The sequence below is a fragment of the Tauraco erythrolophus genome, chromosome 8 (genome assembly GCF_009769465.1).
Source record: "Tauraco erythrolophus isolate bTauEry1 chromosome 8, bTauEry1.pri, whole genome shotgun sequence".
Lineage (NCBI taxonomy): Eukaryota > Metazoa > Chordata > Aves > Musophagiformes > Musophagidae > Tauraco > Tauraco erythrolophus.
In genome coordinates this window covers 37236859-37255114 of record NC_141472.1, presented here as the reverse complement: position 1 = coordinate 37255114, position 18256 = coordinate 37236859, and the positions used below count along the sequence as shown (strand labels likewise).

The following is an 18256-nucleotide window of genomic DNA, read 5'->3' as shown; positions in this document are numbered from 1 at the left end:
CAAAACCCTAAATTTATTTTAAAGAAAAGCAAATTGAAGGAAAAGCAGTATGTAAGATATTCTAGAGGCTGGCAGTAAAAAAAAAAAAAAAAAAGCATTAATGAGCAGTTTGCAAGAAATCAGTCCAAGAAAAACACTTTAAATGAAAGTTTAACAATGTAGAACAACAGCTGAGGCATCTTACGCAGTCTTCAGTAAACGATTAGGCAAAAATCTCTCAAGAAGGACAAATACATTTGATTTACTTTTCAGCAAGGCTATGAACTAGATGATTTCATTCCATGAAATCCAATATTGTAGAAGAGAGGCATTAAGTAATTTTTTTCTTCTTTAAAAGCCTAACAAGAACTCCTATACTACCTAAGGTATTAGTTTTAGAGTTAAATTTAATTCTACTCTTCTATACAGAAAAAGTAAGTCAATACAACAAATTAGGAATCAATGAAAAACAGATTGGCAATTTAAAATGTAATGATTCATGAAATAAGCAAGAAAAATTGAAGAGCTAATCTAATAATCTCAGTGTATTTGTGTATTTCCATATCTTCGTTACAGAATATACCAAATAGGAAACTGAACGCAAAAGGGAAGAAACATTTTAAATTTTTAAGTATGGTTTTATATCCCGACCACAATACTGTATGTGATCACCTAGTGACAATTACATCCAGCAGACAGACAACCAGCTGTAGCTGAGTGGAAAATGGGATTATCTTTATTAGCAGGGTCCTAAAAAACAGAATATCCGTTTACTCCTCTGCTTCAAAAAAGAGATTAAAAGCGATCTAAACTGTAAGTTGACCACAGTACTCATTTAAAATTACCAAGAAAAGATCTAATGCTCTAGAAAATCCCGAGGTTGAGAGAAGACAATTTTTCTGCCTGCAGTGAACACCTTTCCATACCTTCCTTCAAGTAGGATTTACTGGACTTTACGGATCATGAAACACAGCTAATTCAATTAGTTATAGAAAAATCAAAGTCAGTAATTTAGATTTGGTTTCACGCTGATATGTATTCGTATAACACATGGGAGGCTTGCTGATGTCAAGATATTGACTAACAGAAATGTGGTTCTAAACCTGCAGACACTAAGAAGGCCGTACAAAGTAACCTCTTGTGACCGTCACCTTCCATTTCTAATGGAAAGATGTTTATAGATGACAGAAGCAACAACTATAGTTTATTATTTAGACCTACTCCTGAAGACAACTCTCTGCCCAGCATCTTAAGGGACTGAACAGGAAAAACTGCATTTCAGTTGTTGGGTAATTCAATTAGAATAGATAAATCTCCACAACCATCAATCCAATATGGCTACAAACACTGACAAGCAAAACACGACTCTGGCATTCCAACGAAACAACAAAATCCAATAATGTCTCAGCTCATCTACTAATTTACAGAACAAAATTGGGGGGTGTGGGGGAGGGGGTGTGGAGGTTTGAAGAAGAGAGGGAAAGAAATGCAAAGATGATGTTGACTCAAAAAGATAATATAATTCATTAAGATTAAAAATGCTTGGAATCCAAGAATCCCAAACTTGCTGGGAAGGATAAAGACAGTATGCAACAAACAGGTAATAGCTCTTTCATTCCTAAGAGTGAAAGACAACAGAGAACCACATTTTCACTTTTAAATAAACTCAAATTCATGTATCATCAAATTCATCAACACCTCAGTATTTTAACGTGTGTTATTCACGAAAAGCTCTTTAATGACGCAGTTTAATAAGTCAAATAAGTGTTATACTTACTGGTAATGCACCCATGACGGACCAAGCGTTTTCTTAAACTGAGTGAGTCCCACAATGTCAATGTAAATGAGTTCCACAACTCTATCCCCCTGAGTAGGGCAGCCAGATCTGTTACCTACAACCTTCTTCATAATCCTAAACAAAGCAAGAAGAAATATGGAAAAGTATTACTTTCCAAATACCTTGAATACGTGCTGCAATATTATTTATACCAATAACTCCCTTTCCAAAAAAGCTTTACTCTTACCTTTCCTAAATCAGGAACCAAGTAAGAATGCTCAAACGCTAAAGAAGCTCAGCATTTATTATAGAAATGTGTATATATCAGAACAGCGCCAATTTTCACTAAAAATTTCATCAAGTTTAAACACGAGAGTACAATGGTTCAAATGTTTAAAAATAGTGTGCTTTGAAATAATTTGAAATAATTTCTGACTTCTATTGACAGCTTTATAGTACAAGAGCTCTATAAAATGATGCTGTCACGTTCGTTATAAAAAAACGAAAGCTACAGAAAAAGTGTATGTGCTCAAGCTTAAAAAAGACATTTTATGCCTAATGTTGAACTAGTATGCAAAGCAAGACAAAGATGAGTGAGGTAGCAATTTACTACATCAAAAGTAACGCATTCAAAGGATTTAAACCTTTATTTTAAAATTAGATACAAAGTGAAGAATAGCAGAAACTGAAGAAGACAACACAGAATCAGGCGACTCTGTAACATTTGCTATTGCAGCTGGTTAAAGCACCTGGAATGTTAAAGACTAATCTGCTTAGTTTGAATTTTACAACATTCATTTATGAAGTCTCAGGAGCCTGAAGGTACAATGAAAACACAATATTCTTTTCATAGCACATATACTTAGCTCATGAAAATAATCTTATTGTCTGTTTAGTGAATTATCACTTTCATTTCATGCTTCACAAAATTACACACTGTTAATAGAAGCTTCGAAGAGTTTATAATTCTTTTTTTTTTTTTGTATTCCAGTTTCAAAAGTGAAAGTAATCTCCTTACTCCTTGAGCTCTGCCAGTGAAGCTGAAATCCTGATGTCATGGCCCAGTAAGTACAGAGATGTAATTAAATCACTCCACTGGACTAATTCACCAAGTGGGCCACCACTAAACGCATTTTCTGCAATCTTGAATCCAGATTCTTTTGTCAAAAGCCCCAGATGAACAAGAATCTGGAAAGGAAAGTCATATGTTAGAGTTATGAACATTAAACACACTACTATTATACCTCACAGCGTTTTTTCTTTCTATTAAATTCCAACTAGGGTCAAAAAAAAAAAAAAAAAGGCAAACCAAAAAATCCAATACTCCCACTCCAATAATTTAATTTTGCAATGGATCTCTAGAACACTAATTATAAGAATGTTACCACATTGTTTTACACCATTATCTGCCACCATTAAAATGAAAACATCACATGTTTACAGAGCAACCTCAAAGAACTTTTACAAGCAAAGAATAAGCACTAGAGCACCTGATCAAACTGCCTGTGCAGGACAGCACCACTTCTGTTTATTCTTCAGTTTATGTATCCTCCGTTGCTAAATTTCTTTAATAAAACAGGCTGGAGGGCTGCTTGGAAGAGAAGGGTTGCTTCTTCACAGAGGGTGAGCCTACTCAAGGACTGCAGCATGTGACAAACTTTAGAGCTGCAACATGGACCCGAGACCTCAGGAGAGGACTGAGCATCTCAAGCAAGGAGGTGAGCTGCAGCCAGCCGGGCTTAAGAGAGGGTAGAAACATGACTGTGCATGGTCTGCTGCATTCAGGACTGGCTCCAGTAAGAACAAGGCAGGAAGGAAAACCCATTGTTGTGTTTACAACTTTTGCCTTTATGTTAACTAGCTAAGGTAACTAAAAAAAAAAATAAATTGAAGCAAATCAAATAGAACTTTTCACTTCAAAAATCTCATGGTTTTTAAATTGGACTCACTACAGGAGGTCTAAACTGAGCCAATCCAAAGCTGTGGTCAACTGTAAGTCTACTCAAATCCAAACCAGAAATATGCCATTTGAAGGCTCACTTTTGGACAAAGAAAATGTACAATTGGTGCTTTCTATGACTATGTAAAACACTCCAGTGTCATCAGCTTGCAGTAAATTCACAATTTCTCCCTTTAGAAACTTCTACATAGTCTCTATTTCACCTAAAATTAAAGGGGTTAGAAAACTTACTCAAAGATTGACTAATGGAAAGTATGTAAAACTATTTGTAAAGCAAATACCCATTGAAACAGTAATTTCAAACAGCGAAATACTTCTTGAAAAGAGGCACGAGCATAAACATGAGCATTTTAGAAATATTTGGTATTTTCACTCTGAAGTTACTTCTGGAACAAGAAGCTTAAAAGAGCCTATATGATTGCAAGTGGCAGGAATGAAAAATGTTTTCATTTACCTTTTTTCGTTTTCTCTTCTCCAAATTTTGTTTTTCTGCAAGTGATTTCATTGCTTCAATCCAGGTATCAGCCATTCGTCTGATGCGTAACATCATCCACCTGAATTCCTCATGCCTTGACATCATTTTGTAGAGATTATCAAAGTTGATCCGAATTTCAGCCTTCAATTAAAGCATTAAAAAAAACCCCAAAACATTATTCTTCAAATAGTGTACTTCCCAAAAATGAAAACACTTCTCAAATGTGAACAGTGTTTTATGTTCTTCATTCAAAAAAACCTAAAACCAACAAAAAAACCCTGCAAGCACTCCTAACGCCAAAGTCAAGTTGAGATTTTAGTTCAAATATTTAAGATATCTTTAAACAGACATTTGTAAGTCACATAAACTGCTGATATTTTTATTAGTAGTATTTGGTAGCCCCAGAATACGTTTGCAATGTTTCACAGTGTATTTATTTCTAGTAGATATACTGTACTCACAGCCCAAGATAGAAAATATGCACCATAAGATTTGGTTTTGTTCATGTGCTTCAAAATGAGGTTAAAGTAACTCTAAATCACAATATAAAATCAGAACAGCATGCTGAAGAATCATGTATATCATGAATCTTGCAAATACAAGGAAGTCTCCTATTATACCATGAAGGAAGAAACATTATTAGAGTATAAATTTTAAAGGAAACATTCATTTTAAAGCTAGACTGATCTAAGAACACTTGGGTTTACAAAATAAAAATCATCTAAATCATGTAAGCAATGTTCATATATCTTAAAATGATCTTCAATTATCTTAAAATATCTAACTGCAACATAATTAGGCTAAAACAGTTTAGAAACAACTCTGCATGCTGTAGAGTTTTTAAAGGAAAAAAAATAGGAGTAATCTAAGTGTTACTACAAAACTGAAATGTATATAAGTCTCTTCCGTTAAGGCATTTTTATATATAAGGTCCAGATATATGGGACAATAAAAATGGACAGTCTCAGATATGGTCACTTAACACTGGTGAACAGCCTATAGATTTGTAATTTTTCTCAGTATTTGTGTACAGTATTTCGTAAATTTAAACACAAAAATGTTTTTAATAGAAATCTACTACCAAGACTTCAGACTCCAATGACTGAAGAAAACACACAATGAGCTACATATATAAAGTCAAGGATGCTTCCCTTCAGTTTTGAGGAGCTGAGGAATAAAAATGGTAAATTCTACTCTTATTAGCATCTACATGGCGCAGGATTGAGGATCTTTTGCATGAATCACAATTACTGAATTATTTCTCATGTTTTAACGTTGGTTCTTACCACTGTTTTTTGATCAGTTTCTTCATTAGGATTTTTTGCTCTCCAAGGTAAACGAGGACACCAATTTTCAACCTGTAAAACAATCACATGAAAATAAATAATTCTATTCTCCTCTCAGCTGGTCTACCAAAATTTCTCACTGCCTTTATATTACACCTTCCTATGGCTTAAATAAGGCATCAGCTGATTACTAAGTCACTGCAAGGTGAAACTGCTTTTTGCAAGAAAAGCTTAAGACGACTTTTTGCAATTCAATACTCTTTTAACCTTGCAAATTTGCAACCAAAAGTCGCATTTAGATATTCATTCATGATGATGAAAACAGGAGACAAAATCCTTTCAAGCCAGAGGTTAGTGGTGGCATGCTCTAAATACAGTTTCTCTGAGCAGTTCCTAAATGTTTTCAAAAAGCACTAGGTTTTTTATGTTTCTAGACCTTAAAAAAAAAAAGTATTTTGGAACATTTCTCATCTCCCTAGAATATCTTTATAAAAAAGAAAAGCTTGCCAAAACTCAAAGTTCTTTTTGTCTAGATTGCTACAAGGTAGAATAGAACCAAAACCACCCTATTTGAAGGGCATAAATAACATAATGATAACAATATCCACAACTACTAATAGCTGTAATTCTTAGAGAAACATCACCAGTTCAAATATAATACGACAAAAAAAAAGTACAACAGCTAGAAGTTAGGGAAGAAACAGCAAATAGATGCAGGTCACTGAAAGCTCCCGAGCTCTCCCTAGGGCTCTTGCTTGTCCTGTAGAATTTTTTCTATTCATGTGCCTTAAGAAATTAGGCCACTCTCTCCAGGGAAGAAGCAGTCTCAGTGTTGGAAGTAAACCCATGAAAACAAAAACATAACTGTACTGTGAAAAGGGAGAAATGCAAAAATTTATCAGCCAGCTAAGATACCCTATCACTACCGATTAAGTTCATAACTCCCCAAAAATTAGAAGCCAGAGTTGCTCGTATGGTTCCTCCAGTCGTAGACCTGTCAAAACACAATTTTAGCTTAATCATGCTGCAGTAAGCCTGAAGCATTAGAGATTCAAAGCTTAAGATCATACCAAATGAATGCCTAGAAGACCAACCACATGAAAATAAATTAATAAGCACCATAACCTCATTAAAGAGAAGAAACCTATCAAGCTTAGGATCCTCAGACAAATTATAAAAAAGCATTAATTTGAAAGCTATGACTTAATCTACTCAATGTATTTAATACAACATTTGAAAGCAGTGACTTGATCAACCTCGTCTGAAAACATCTGATTCTTCAGTGGTCTCCAACTACGGAAATATACTAAAAATTGTAGTAATTAACAATCGTAACTTTTACTAGCATAAGTTGTGGAATCGCTGACAGAAAGGACTTGCAAGCTCCGTATTACAAACCATGCACACTCTCAATCTTTTTTTTCCTTTTTTTTTTTTTTAATAGTACAAATTATTTCTAGCATTAAAACTGATCTAAATTAAGATATGACATTTCAAGGACTACCGTACGTGCCCCTTTTCTGGCTTCATGTATTTCACATTGCACCATCAGGCATCCTAAAGGAATTGAAGATTTTTCAGAGCTGCCAAGGACAGTTAGCTACGTGCCTCACTGACTAAAACCAAGTATAGTTCTTTTGTGCTTTTATAAATATTCCCTCCTGTCTAAATTAAATTACAGTAATCCTAATCACAAATAAACACTTATCAAAGTAATATCAGTGTACACAGTTGGTCTAGCACTCATTTTTTCTTATTGATATTCAGTCAATTCCTATTTTCATTGGAAGGATCAACTTAACTCACTGGAGAATTTTTAAACACATACTCTTCAAACTATGCCAGATGTTTTGTTATTTTAGAACTGATAAATGCACTAGGAAGAATGCATAGGCATTCTCTTATAGAAAAAGTAAAGAATCCTGCTCATTTTCATGAGCCAACAGCTCACAAACAACTGTTAGATGGGGGATAATAATCAACACGAGCACCAAGAAAGCAAAGATGAAACAAACGAGTCTGATATACCACGAGAAGGGGAAACAAGAAAAAAAATCTTATTAATTTAATATATTGACACAAGGGAAACTGAAAGTGGAGAGGCAAAATACTGTCTGACAAACCAGTCAAACTCAGATTCTTTTAATAGTGAATTTCAGGTATTCTTGAGCAAAGGTGATCAGTGGTATACATGCCCCTAAGATGAAAACATTATGATAGCAAAACCGCCAAATCATCAATACAAATTTCATTGTTCAGAACATGAATTAATTTTGCAGATAGTTAAAGAATCAATTGGAATTAATAAGTCACGGTTTCAAGAGAAACTGAGAGGAAAATCAGAATATGATTAGAGTGATGGCAGAGGGCAGAACATGCAAACACTCAACACTGATGCTTGTGTACCAGAAGTCACTTTCAGATCATAGTAGATATTATCAGAGCAGAGAAAACTGAAAAACTACCACAGGGAAGTCTACACAAGTCATAACATCTGTATTTAGAGGTGCCTAGTACTCAAGAAATATCACACTTCCAACAAAAACAAGGTTTTCAGACGGAATAGAGATATTTCTCTCCATGTCCAGTTCCTGCTTCCCTGTCCAGTGAGAGCTACAGATGATCAACAGTCTGTCTACACTTTGGTAGCAGAGAGAGGGATTTTAACCTCTGCAACTGCACAAGGTATCTAAGACTTCAGAGACAGCCTTTGTAGAACTACTGGAAAGGGAAACTATGGCACTGACAGGCTTCTACTACAGAATTAAAAAGCCTGCTGATTTGGTGATACTTATACAAGATATCTAGCAGGCTGTCAAGTTTTATTGCTGCTTTTCTCAAAAACGACAGCAATTGCGTTTTTATACACATTTCAAGAAAAAAAGCTTCCAGTTAACTGTGGTTTTGCATTGCACTATGTAAAATTAAGGTCTACAGTGGTACAAAGGCTCAAGTAAAGACTGCTTGGAAAAAAAACCTGTGAAGAAATAGTACTCAATATTTTGTGTGAGAATTAAAAGCAACAGTTTGCACTAACCCAGATGAGTAGCAAAACAAACTTCGTGTTCCTCTCTATTTAGCCCCACAGAATACACGCTACTTCTGTTGCATCATTTCTGAAAGATGCGTAAAAATAATCTGAACAACCATACTGTAGGCCTTTTCAAGACAACCACTTTCTGCTCTTTCCCTTGCTCTTTCATTACTTAGCCTTCCTCTCTTGCCCCGTGTATCAGCATTCAATTCAAACTGAGCACTTCAGCATTTCCTGTCCAGAACATGCAATTTCTCACCTTTAAGCCTAGGAAATGCTTCTTATTGTAGCTCTTGGCAGGACCTACAGTTTCAAGAGAACTTTAGATGGTCTATAAAGTGGGTAGATGGGGTTTTTTGATTGGTTGTTTTTTAAAGAGCCAAGTATTGCGACTTCAGCTAATCGCTTCAGCACTTCTCATACAGACCACCACAAGGATGCCTGCGACTAAATAGGAAACCTAAGTGTACAAGTAATTTTCTTGGTTGCCTTGTATGACCTAAATATGGACCACAGCAGTAACTCTAGTTGTACTCATCACTTCCGAGCAAGTCCTGCAGCTGTTCTTCTCAGATTCAGACTATTAACCACTGCCACGGGAACCTCTTTGAAAACAAAAGTGGTGCTACAGTTATTGAAAAATGCAGGAGGGTGCTCATGAAATTACATTTTTTCCAGCAGATTCTAGATAAAACTTGTTGATGTAAGTCTGAGAAAAACAGATTAAGATAAGTACAAGTCAGGTTTTATTTCAGTGAGTACTAACTTCCAACTATAGATGTGGGAGAAAGAAAGGTAAGGAATGCCTAAAGCTGCTCAGATTGGCTTGACTAGAGGCCTTCAGCCTCCTTCCTCTGGTATGACAAATAAGCACCAACAGTGACCGAAGCTCTGTGAAAATACCTAGTGCCCAGAACTTGCTTTTTTCCCCTTACTCCCAAATTGCCTAAAGAAAGCCTGTCAGCTTCCATTGAAACTACTAGGGACAAGACAGATGTAGGGCAGGGAACGTGAGGGGAAGACGTAGAGACTTTGTTTCGCATCACATCTTCCGGAAGCTCCTAACACAGAACAGAGTGACAGCTGAAAAAAAAAAAAAATCTGCTTCGGTTGACTGGGTATTGTACCACGGAACTCATAACAAAAAAGCCTGCAGAAAATGCAACAGCATTAAAGTGTACGCTGTCCTGGGCCAGGAATATTTGCAGTTAAACAACAGGTACGATGGAAAAAAGTGTGTGTGTGCATACATACCAACGTGCATATAGATGTGCATGCCTATGATTATTAACAGGAAGATGATATAGCATGTGCTAAGGCTGCAGTACGCAGTCACAAAGAGGTATTGTTCCATTCAATTGCACCTTCTCTCTGTTGTTGGCAATGATAACAGAAAGGATTGTGATACCAGAAATGTAGAAATACTTCAGCTTTGTTACTTGTTTAGGTACAGAATAGCCACATGCAACGAGCCCTAAGTTTGAGCTAGGGGAAGGAGGGCAGCAGTATTCCATTGCATCCTGCCCTTCAACTTGCTAACGCATTTTATTTGATCATTTAAGACAAAACACAGAAGTTGTCTCTGAAGAAGGAACTAGGAGTCCTCTCCCTCCTTTTCCAGGACAACCCTCTCAGTGGGTTAGCATCAGTTCTTTCCCTAGCTTATTCTCTCCACAGCAACCAACGGTTACACTGTAACGCACATGATTTAATAAGATTGATGTGATCTCAGACTACAGATTAGCAGTTAACGAAGACTGTTGGGAAGCAGCAACTGCAGAGTTGAAGACTGACTGCTTTTTAGATGAGGGATATAAACGCTAATATGCTATTCGGAACATACTATATTTATCTTTCTCCTGTCACATTTTTAAATAAGACCAGCTGTGCCTCCTGTATATAGCGTTGAATTCAATGCTGATCAAATGCATTAGGTAGTCTTTGACCTTGCTCAAGAAACTAGGTCCACCTGAGAAGTCAAGTGTACCCTACCTGTTTTTCAATAGCAGTAGACACAGGGCTGTCTAGAGCACAGATAGCTAGCTCCACAAGGTTAGGTTGCGTGGTACTTTACAAGTCCAAAATTTAAGTGCTACATGATTCCAGACATTAGTGAAAAGTCAGTGTTCTGAACTGCTTTGGGGTATGAATGCCCAGATTTTGCTTAAACTGAACTCAAGAGTTTCTCTAATCCCTCACCATAAACAATCCACTCTCACAGTGACTTTATCTTTACATAGCTTGCTGGTAAGCGACTTTAACACAAAAAAACCCTCCAAACAAACCTACAAAATTAGAAGAGTGTGTTTTATAGGAGCTTTGCACGTTTATGTTCAAGTAACTTTTCCCCAGAAACACACTGAAACTGAAGGGAAGTCAAGATGGCAGCACTCAGCTACGTCGCAGAGCAAGGACTTAAAGCACAGTCCTGACAAACATCTGTAGCACTGGGGTAGACTGAGCACCTTCCAAACAGAATGAAAGTATACTCTGCCAGCAGCTATCCACATCCAAAATTATGGAAGTACTTTACGCTTTTAAAGAGCCATACTGGGAGTTTAATAAAGCAGAAGCTGAAGAGTACTCTCTCTAAAGTCCTGGAATAATCTTCATTTTGGACTCTTCCAAAGGGCAGGTGCAGCCCGTCTGCAGGGATACTAAAGCAACTTTCATTTGCACATCAGGTGAACAGCATTATTGCTCAGTGTAATTGTATCCACGGTGAAGTGCTGCTGTTAAGTATCTTATGTCAGTCCCAGAGTGGGAAATAAAAAAACAACCAGTGCTGCAATATCTGGTGAAAGAAGATGCACCTTTAAATCTATTAGGCAGTATGAAGGAAGACAGAGAAGAGAACTCATAACGTTCAATTAGAAAATCCATTTGAGAATTTGATGCAGAAGAACTGCTCCCATTGGGAACGTGACTTTCTCAACTCTTTTAGAAGCTGTAATACCTGTATTTTGTTTAGCATTTCCTCAGTGATAAGTAGTCATTTTGAAGGTGCTACAAAATCTGTGGCATGCAAGATGACTGCCTGCCTGCCAGTTTAGTGAAACAGAGGAGTGTACAGGTCACTTTGGATTTGGTTGTTTCCAACGGCAATCCCAAACATCGTGTGTTAGGTACCTACAGTCCCCGTGACACTGCAACACGAAATTTTATACACAACCATCAATCAACAAAGTCTCTTATCTAACCTCAGGAATGTGCACTAGATTTGATTCCTCTCTTCAAAGGAAGAGGCTTAGGACCTAAGCCTTTTCCAACAAGACAGAAAAATACTAATCCTGGTTTAAAATGACTGAGGCAGAAAAGATAACTGACCCCCAATCACCCAAATCAAGGCCAATATGCTAATAGATGATTTGGAGCCAGAGTACTGGCTATCATTAGCATTTCAATTTCTTAGGGACCCAGGTAAGATGACTAAAGAACTTCAAGAATTTGCTGCTTTACATTTCAGACAACAATACTCTTTTTGTCAATTTTCTGAGTAACTGTAGAATTCAAAGAAGTTGGATTGATGTTAAATTACAATGAAGAAATGCAAATCATTAGCTCACCTCAATGTCAGAAATTAGATTACACATGCAGTGGAAGTTGTGGAAAGGGAGACTTCCACATAGATGCTAGCAAACTGCAGTAAATCAGCAAAACCACAAAGATTTGAGGAGCCTGCATAATTACAATTCCCAGGTGTTTTCACTAAAACGTGCCCCAGACTACAGCTTGCATTCTGGAAATAAACCCACATTCAAAATCACCTTCAGTTTGTATTTTTCTGCTTTATCCCTCAAAGTAAACGTAACAGTGTAAAGAAAAATACTACTGCAACAAAACCATGCATTGTGTTTCCATCAAGTCTGAAGAACTGAAAACAAGAATTCTCCCTAGTGGTATACTAGGCCACACACAAAAGCTACAGGAGTCTCAAAGACTGGTCTTTGAAACAGTTTTAGTCTTTTGAAGTGCTGGATCCACTTCAATATGGGTACAGAAGATTATGCTTGCACTTGAGATTTAACTTGCAAGCCGGAGATCCAAAGCCTGGGATTTTAATGAGATCTGCCCAGCTCCAGCAGGTGAGCGTCAGTGTAATCGCCCCTGGGCAGTGGTCACTTGCAGCACAGCTACTGCCTGACCAGCAGGCACAGCAGCAGTCCTACTCCTGTGCAGCAGGCACTTCTTTCAGAGAAAGCACTAGTGAAGAAAATGAGAGATAAGACCCCTCCACTTTTTCTTTTTTTTTTTTGTTAAGCCTGGAAACTGTGTGCAAAATTCATTCTCTAGAAGATATTTTTTAAAAGCTTCATTCTTCAGCTGCAAACTGACATTTTGCAGTGAAATATATTTTTGTACTGTCTAGAAATTCATTTTTTCACATTTCTCCCCAGAGGCAATGCCATCCATGAAAACTATAACCATGCCAGTGACATTACAGTGTTAAACAACCAGCTTTTTCATAACTAAATGGTAAGTTTAAAAGGAAATAACTCTTCTCAATGGATAAGTCTAAGTCCCAGCTATCCAGAAACCTTAGAGCTGGCTTAACTTGCTTTTCAATTTTTGCTACTTCTAATCCATGCCTTGTTCTCTTGTTCAAGAGAATGTATGTCTGGTTTTGCTATTCAGGTCATTCGTGTCTCCTCCAGTCTTTCAAAGGCTCCAGCACAATTAGTGTTACAAGAACCGCACAGCTGCATATCATCCACCAGGAACAATCCGGTGCCTGCAGCAAAACAGCAAGATAGAAGGACAACATCCTTGCAGCTTTATCTGCAAGTTTGCACAGGACAGAGCTTTAAATAAAAAACATAAGCCTGAATGCGTTGCATTGTTTCTTGCTTTCCTTCTGCTGCCACGCTTGCCTCCCATTCTGCTCATGCAGCCAAGACAGAAGAAGGAAAGTGAAGAAGAGCCGTTCATCTGTTCTCGTGTTCCTGCAGGAGTGCCATCCAAAGCAAACCAGTGGAGGCAGAATGGCTAACGCTTGCGCTTGTGCAGGCTCTGCAGAAGAGAAGACTTGGGGCAGTCTGGATTTTGACTGCGCTGATCCTATTTTGCAGACACACATGGTGACAATGTGACAAGGGCACATGATGCATACCCAAAGACCAGGTTTTATTCCAAGCTTTGTTTCTAAACCTTTGCATAAACTGTGGGCACGTTACTCTGTGTCTCTGTGGTTCTGACCCATATTACACACCAAAATGTAGTATTATGGGCTCCTTTCTGCACAAGTCTAAAATTGAATTACAAAGAGTGCTAGATGAGTGTAACATAATTCTCTAACTACACTGCTTCCAAAGAAAGAAGTAGATGCCAAGAGTATGAAAGAGCACAGGTGCTTGTAGATTGTAGAGGCAATTTTAAGAGCAAAAGTAGATATATGCACAATTTGATGTATATTGTCTTCTCAGTCTGAGGTTGTGCATCATTTGATGCATATATCGCCTTTCAAACAGAGCATGTGTACATAAACATCTTACTCCTGTGCTGTAACCTTAAAGTAAAATTGAAAATTCTTAAGTCTATCCTTCCAGTACTCTAATGCATTTTAATATTTTAAATCAGCAGTTTTGACTTGAGAGCTCTGTAGACACATTTATCACTCAGTTGTGCAGCCATACTATAAACTGTCAACTCTTCATCACTGTCCACTCTGACAAATTACTCTCACAACAGCATTTCCAAGTTATCCTTAGCAGCCAACACACCTCATAAATCCACATCATTGTAGTGTTATTAGAATTTCATTTCATGCTTGCATTCGCAAACATTTAAGCTTTCAACCTCTGCTATTGGGCATTAATCATGAAATTAATCATAGGATTAAGAATGCCAAATTTAAACTCAAGGTTAATAACATGCTCACTCAATATTAGTTTTACATTCTGTCATGGGAAAACACTTTAAAAAAAAAAGTACGAGACCTTTGTCTGAAGTTACCAAATATACACATAGACTAATTGTACTGTTGTTCCTCCATGAAATGAGAAGTTGCCCAAATTCAATATTGCTGCTTAAAGAAAAATTTCTAATCCCTAGACCCCTGAAAAAAAACCCAACATTTAGCCTCTGGAAATCTGCTTGCATTTTGCCACGAGAATAAGCTGAAAGATCAATTATGAAAAAAATAACAGCATCAACTGAGTTTTCAAAACCGATGACCGGAGAAGACTGTCACAGAAAACACTCTGATTTAACAGAAATACAAAATAATAAATGTCATTTAAGAAATTAGATTCTCACATTCGACATGTGTCTTCATTTTTAAGATACATCTGCATTAAAAACATGAAGCACCTGCTGGTTGACAGAATATTAATGTGCAAACGTAACTCCACTCATACCAAAACGTAACCTTTCAGTAGAAACTTAGATCAACTTTAGATGATTATGAAACCATGTCTCTAGCTTCTATGATAAATAGCAAGATAAATAGTACAGTCATTCTGTATCTTTTCCTTCCCCAGCTTTACAGCCCATAAATAAATCAACACTTGGTACTAGCAATGGAATGAGTCAAATTTGTGACTCAACCCAGCCTTTTTTATTTCTTCAGATACATGTTTTGGATAGGCATTTAACTATTACTGCTGCTTCAAAGCAATTGTCCCCAAAAGTTCAATGTCAGTCAATTGAGTAAATTAACAGAAATGGCTTTCATTACAACCGAGTTACTTATGTAATAGACTTACTGTTTTAACCTCAGATATGCAATTTAAAAACCCAGCCCTAACCCCTCCCCAATCCTGCAGAAACTACAAAATTAATATTAGTATGCAATTCTGCAGCCACATTGGCTCTTGCAGTTCTTTACAAGTTAGAAGCCACTAGATATCAACATTACTTCCAAGACCAGTTGCCGTAAGTTACAAAAATTTTACTAATAAGAAAGAAGAGATCAAGTGATCAAATACACCTGACTGTTTCTGGCACACACACTACAAGCCAGGAATAGAGCTCATAACTGACTGACAAAATTCATCCTTGGAAAACAAGTTTACTCAGGAAACTGGAAGTCTGTACAAAAACCACCAGGGTAAGCACCTTACTCAGCTGTGTACTGAACTGGGCCTTTGGTGCTGATGGGTACCAAAAGCTTTAGCCAATATATCTGCAGCTTCACTCAAACACGTGACTTTCAGTTTTTTTTGTTTTCTGTTAACAGACTCCACAATTCATGAAGAGTCTCCAAGCAGGAAACGGTCATGCTGCTTAGAGGACGTATCACTTAGTTCCACTTTCCAAATTTTACATTCCAAATGCCTCCTCTAAAATGCCTCCCTATTACTACCTCAGGAGCTCCATAGAAAGCAACAGAAGAAGTGTTCAGAGGCAAGGATCCATGACTGAGCTTCATACTTTGGTTTAACAGGATACCTAGCACGGACTCCCTGGAGAGCTGCTGCTTACATCACTTCATTTATAAACACTAGAATTCTCCAAGCCAGAAAGCCCTAGAGGACTTACGAATAATGGCAACACACTTCATAATAATTCTGGTTTAACAGCTTTTTCCTCTTCATAGAATTTTTCTGAAGAAAGTTATAATTTCTTTTGAGAAAAGTTTGCAAACAGTTACCAAAAATATGGAGGCACTATGATGTCCCCCTTCTGCAGATTAAAACGTTACTGACCTCACTGAGGTAAATAAAAAAGGAGCATGTGGATCCATCTACACCGTAACTCGCGTAACAGGGATCCGATCGCCACATATCTTTCATCCACTGGAACAGAACAAAACCACAGTCTGTTAGGTTTAAGTATCATGTAATAACTCTTTATTATTTCACACTAACCTCAAGAATAACAGCAGAAAGCTGCAAGCATCTATATCCAACCAGATAAAAATCACAAATAACAAAAAAGGAATTTTATTAATATTTTCCAGCATACTGCATCTCTGCATTCAGCTACATTGGGGAAGTAACTACGTACCAGACGTGAGCACAGGTTATACAAACTGGTAGCCAGGCAAGCAGAGACAAATATCAAAAGGAGAATATAATCAGAAACCAGACACATGGGTGTGGCTGGAGCTGTCTGCACTGCCCCCCCATGTTACACTTGCTCTGGAATTTAACAGATCATTTCAGTTATCAAGATTGAAATCTGCCTGATTCTGCCAAGAATCTGCCGTTTCTGCAGAAGCAAGTAACTCATTTAAATTCATATTTTAATACTCAAATAATGTATTACATAGTCGCTATGCAGTCAGTTTGCCAAAATGGCTCAAAACAGAGACCAGGGATTTAAAACTTAACAGATTTTTTTTTTTAAATACTATTATCTAAGAATTTTATTTAGAAAAAAAGGCAACGTAATTTCACATATACTTTAGTATTTATTTGTTTTCACTTTCAGAAATAAATTTAAATATTTGATAAGGATATTTAAGTGTCCAGCAATTTTACTTTTGTTTCACACTACTAAAACAATGTTCTTACATTTGAAATGTATTTTTTGGGGAAAAAAAAACACCAAAAACTTCCATGTTTGCTAGTTTGTTGGGTTTTGTTTTGTTTTGTTTTTTCTTTTCCAACTAAAGTCTGATGGCTTTCACTATTGGGCCTTTCCAACTGCATTATCAGTAAAACATCGCATTTATGTAGAATCAACCCCAAAGTTCTGGTTGTGCACTTGGTGCAGTGCCTGGCTGGTGAGCAGAAGGGGCAGAATGCTTTTAGCAGAAAAGGAGAGAGGAGGAAGAGGACAGAGCTGTTGGCAAAGAGGGGAAAGAAGAGTAAACAAATGTCTTGCTGAAAAAGAGAAAGGGCTGGAGTGAGGTACACACAGAATCCCAGTCCCAGGGTAAGGGAACACCAAAAGAGGCATAACAGAGAAGGGCTTTTCAAAAAGGAGATGAAAGTTTCTCAATAACAAAGCAGCATTCAAACAGTAAGGCATTTTATTAAATAATATAGCTTTTTAATACAATATGGCATTTTATGCCTGTCTTAATAAGACGCCACTTTCTCCACAGTAGTATTAAAGGCTTGAAGCAAGCAGTGCTGCAGCAACAAATACTCCTAAATATCCTCTTTTCTTTTATGACTCAGTTAGTTTTGTTTTATGCTATTGTCTGAGTAGTGACTTCTTGCAATATATGTTCAGTTCTCAACAGAACATAGATAATAAGATTAAAAACAGTACAGTTACCTTTATTTTCCCTTCACAGTGAGGAAAACCATCCATAGGAGGCAATTCACACTGTTCTTGGGCTCCATTTATGAGATCTAAAGAGAAACATAGATCATAACTGAATTTCATTTTGCAGTTCTGACAGATAGCCTCATGAATCCTTCCTTTTATTTTCATGAATTCACAATCCAGATTGACTGGAGTCCTACTGTGTAATATTTGTTATAACATTAAAACTCAGTGTGCTCTTTTTTTGCTGTAGAAGAAAACGGTTGCATAGATTTCAACTCTGACTTGCAATAAAAGTGCTGAATTACAAAAACTGGTCTATGAAGACTTAAAAACTAACTAATCCATACCGAAAATAATAAAAAGCAAACTACTAAATTGCAACATTTTTTTTCCGATTGTCAAACATTTGTAAGATCTATATTGCTCTTCAACATAAAAACTAGATTTTCAAGTTCTGTTATCACTTTATCAAATACTCAATGATGCGCAACTTGGCATCAGATATATGACCCAATTAATAAATGTTGCAATAGGATCTAAGTTTACAACTGAGCAGCACTACATCGCATCTCATGTGAAATAT

The 18256-nt window shown here is 36.8% G+C and overlaps 1 protein-coding gene across 1 annotated transcript in view; it reads right to left on the bottom strand.

Moving 5' to 3' along the window:
- Positions 1–18256, bottom strand: part of MGAT5 (alpha-1,6-mannosylglycoprotein 6-beta-N-acetylglucosaminyltransferase) — a 76344-nt gene that overhangs the window by 37492 nt on the left and 20596 nt on the right. The window contains exons 3-8 of the mRNA XM_009984222.2: positions 17680–17756; positions 16158–16247; positions 5478–5549; positions 4171–4332; positions 2775–2944; positions 1757–1891 (exon numbers count right to left, since the gene is read on the bottom strand). Of these exons, the coding sequence (XP_009982524.1) occupies positions 1757–1891; positions 2775–2944; positions 4171–4332; positions 5478–5549; positions 16158–16247; positions 17680–17756 (706 nt within the window). The remainder of the gene's footprint in view (positions 1–1756; positions 1892–2774; positions 2945–4170; positions 4333–5477; positions 5550–16157; positions 16248–17679; positions 17757–18256) is intronic.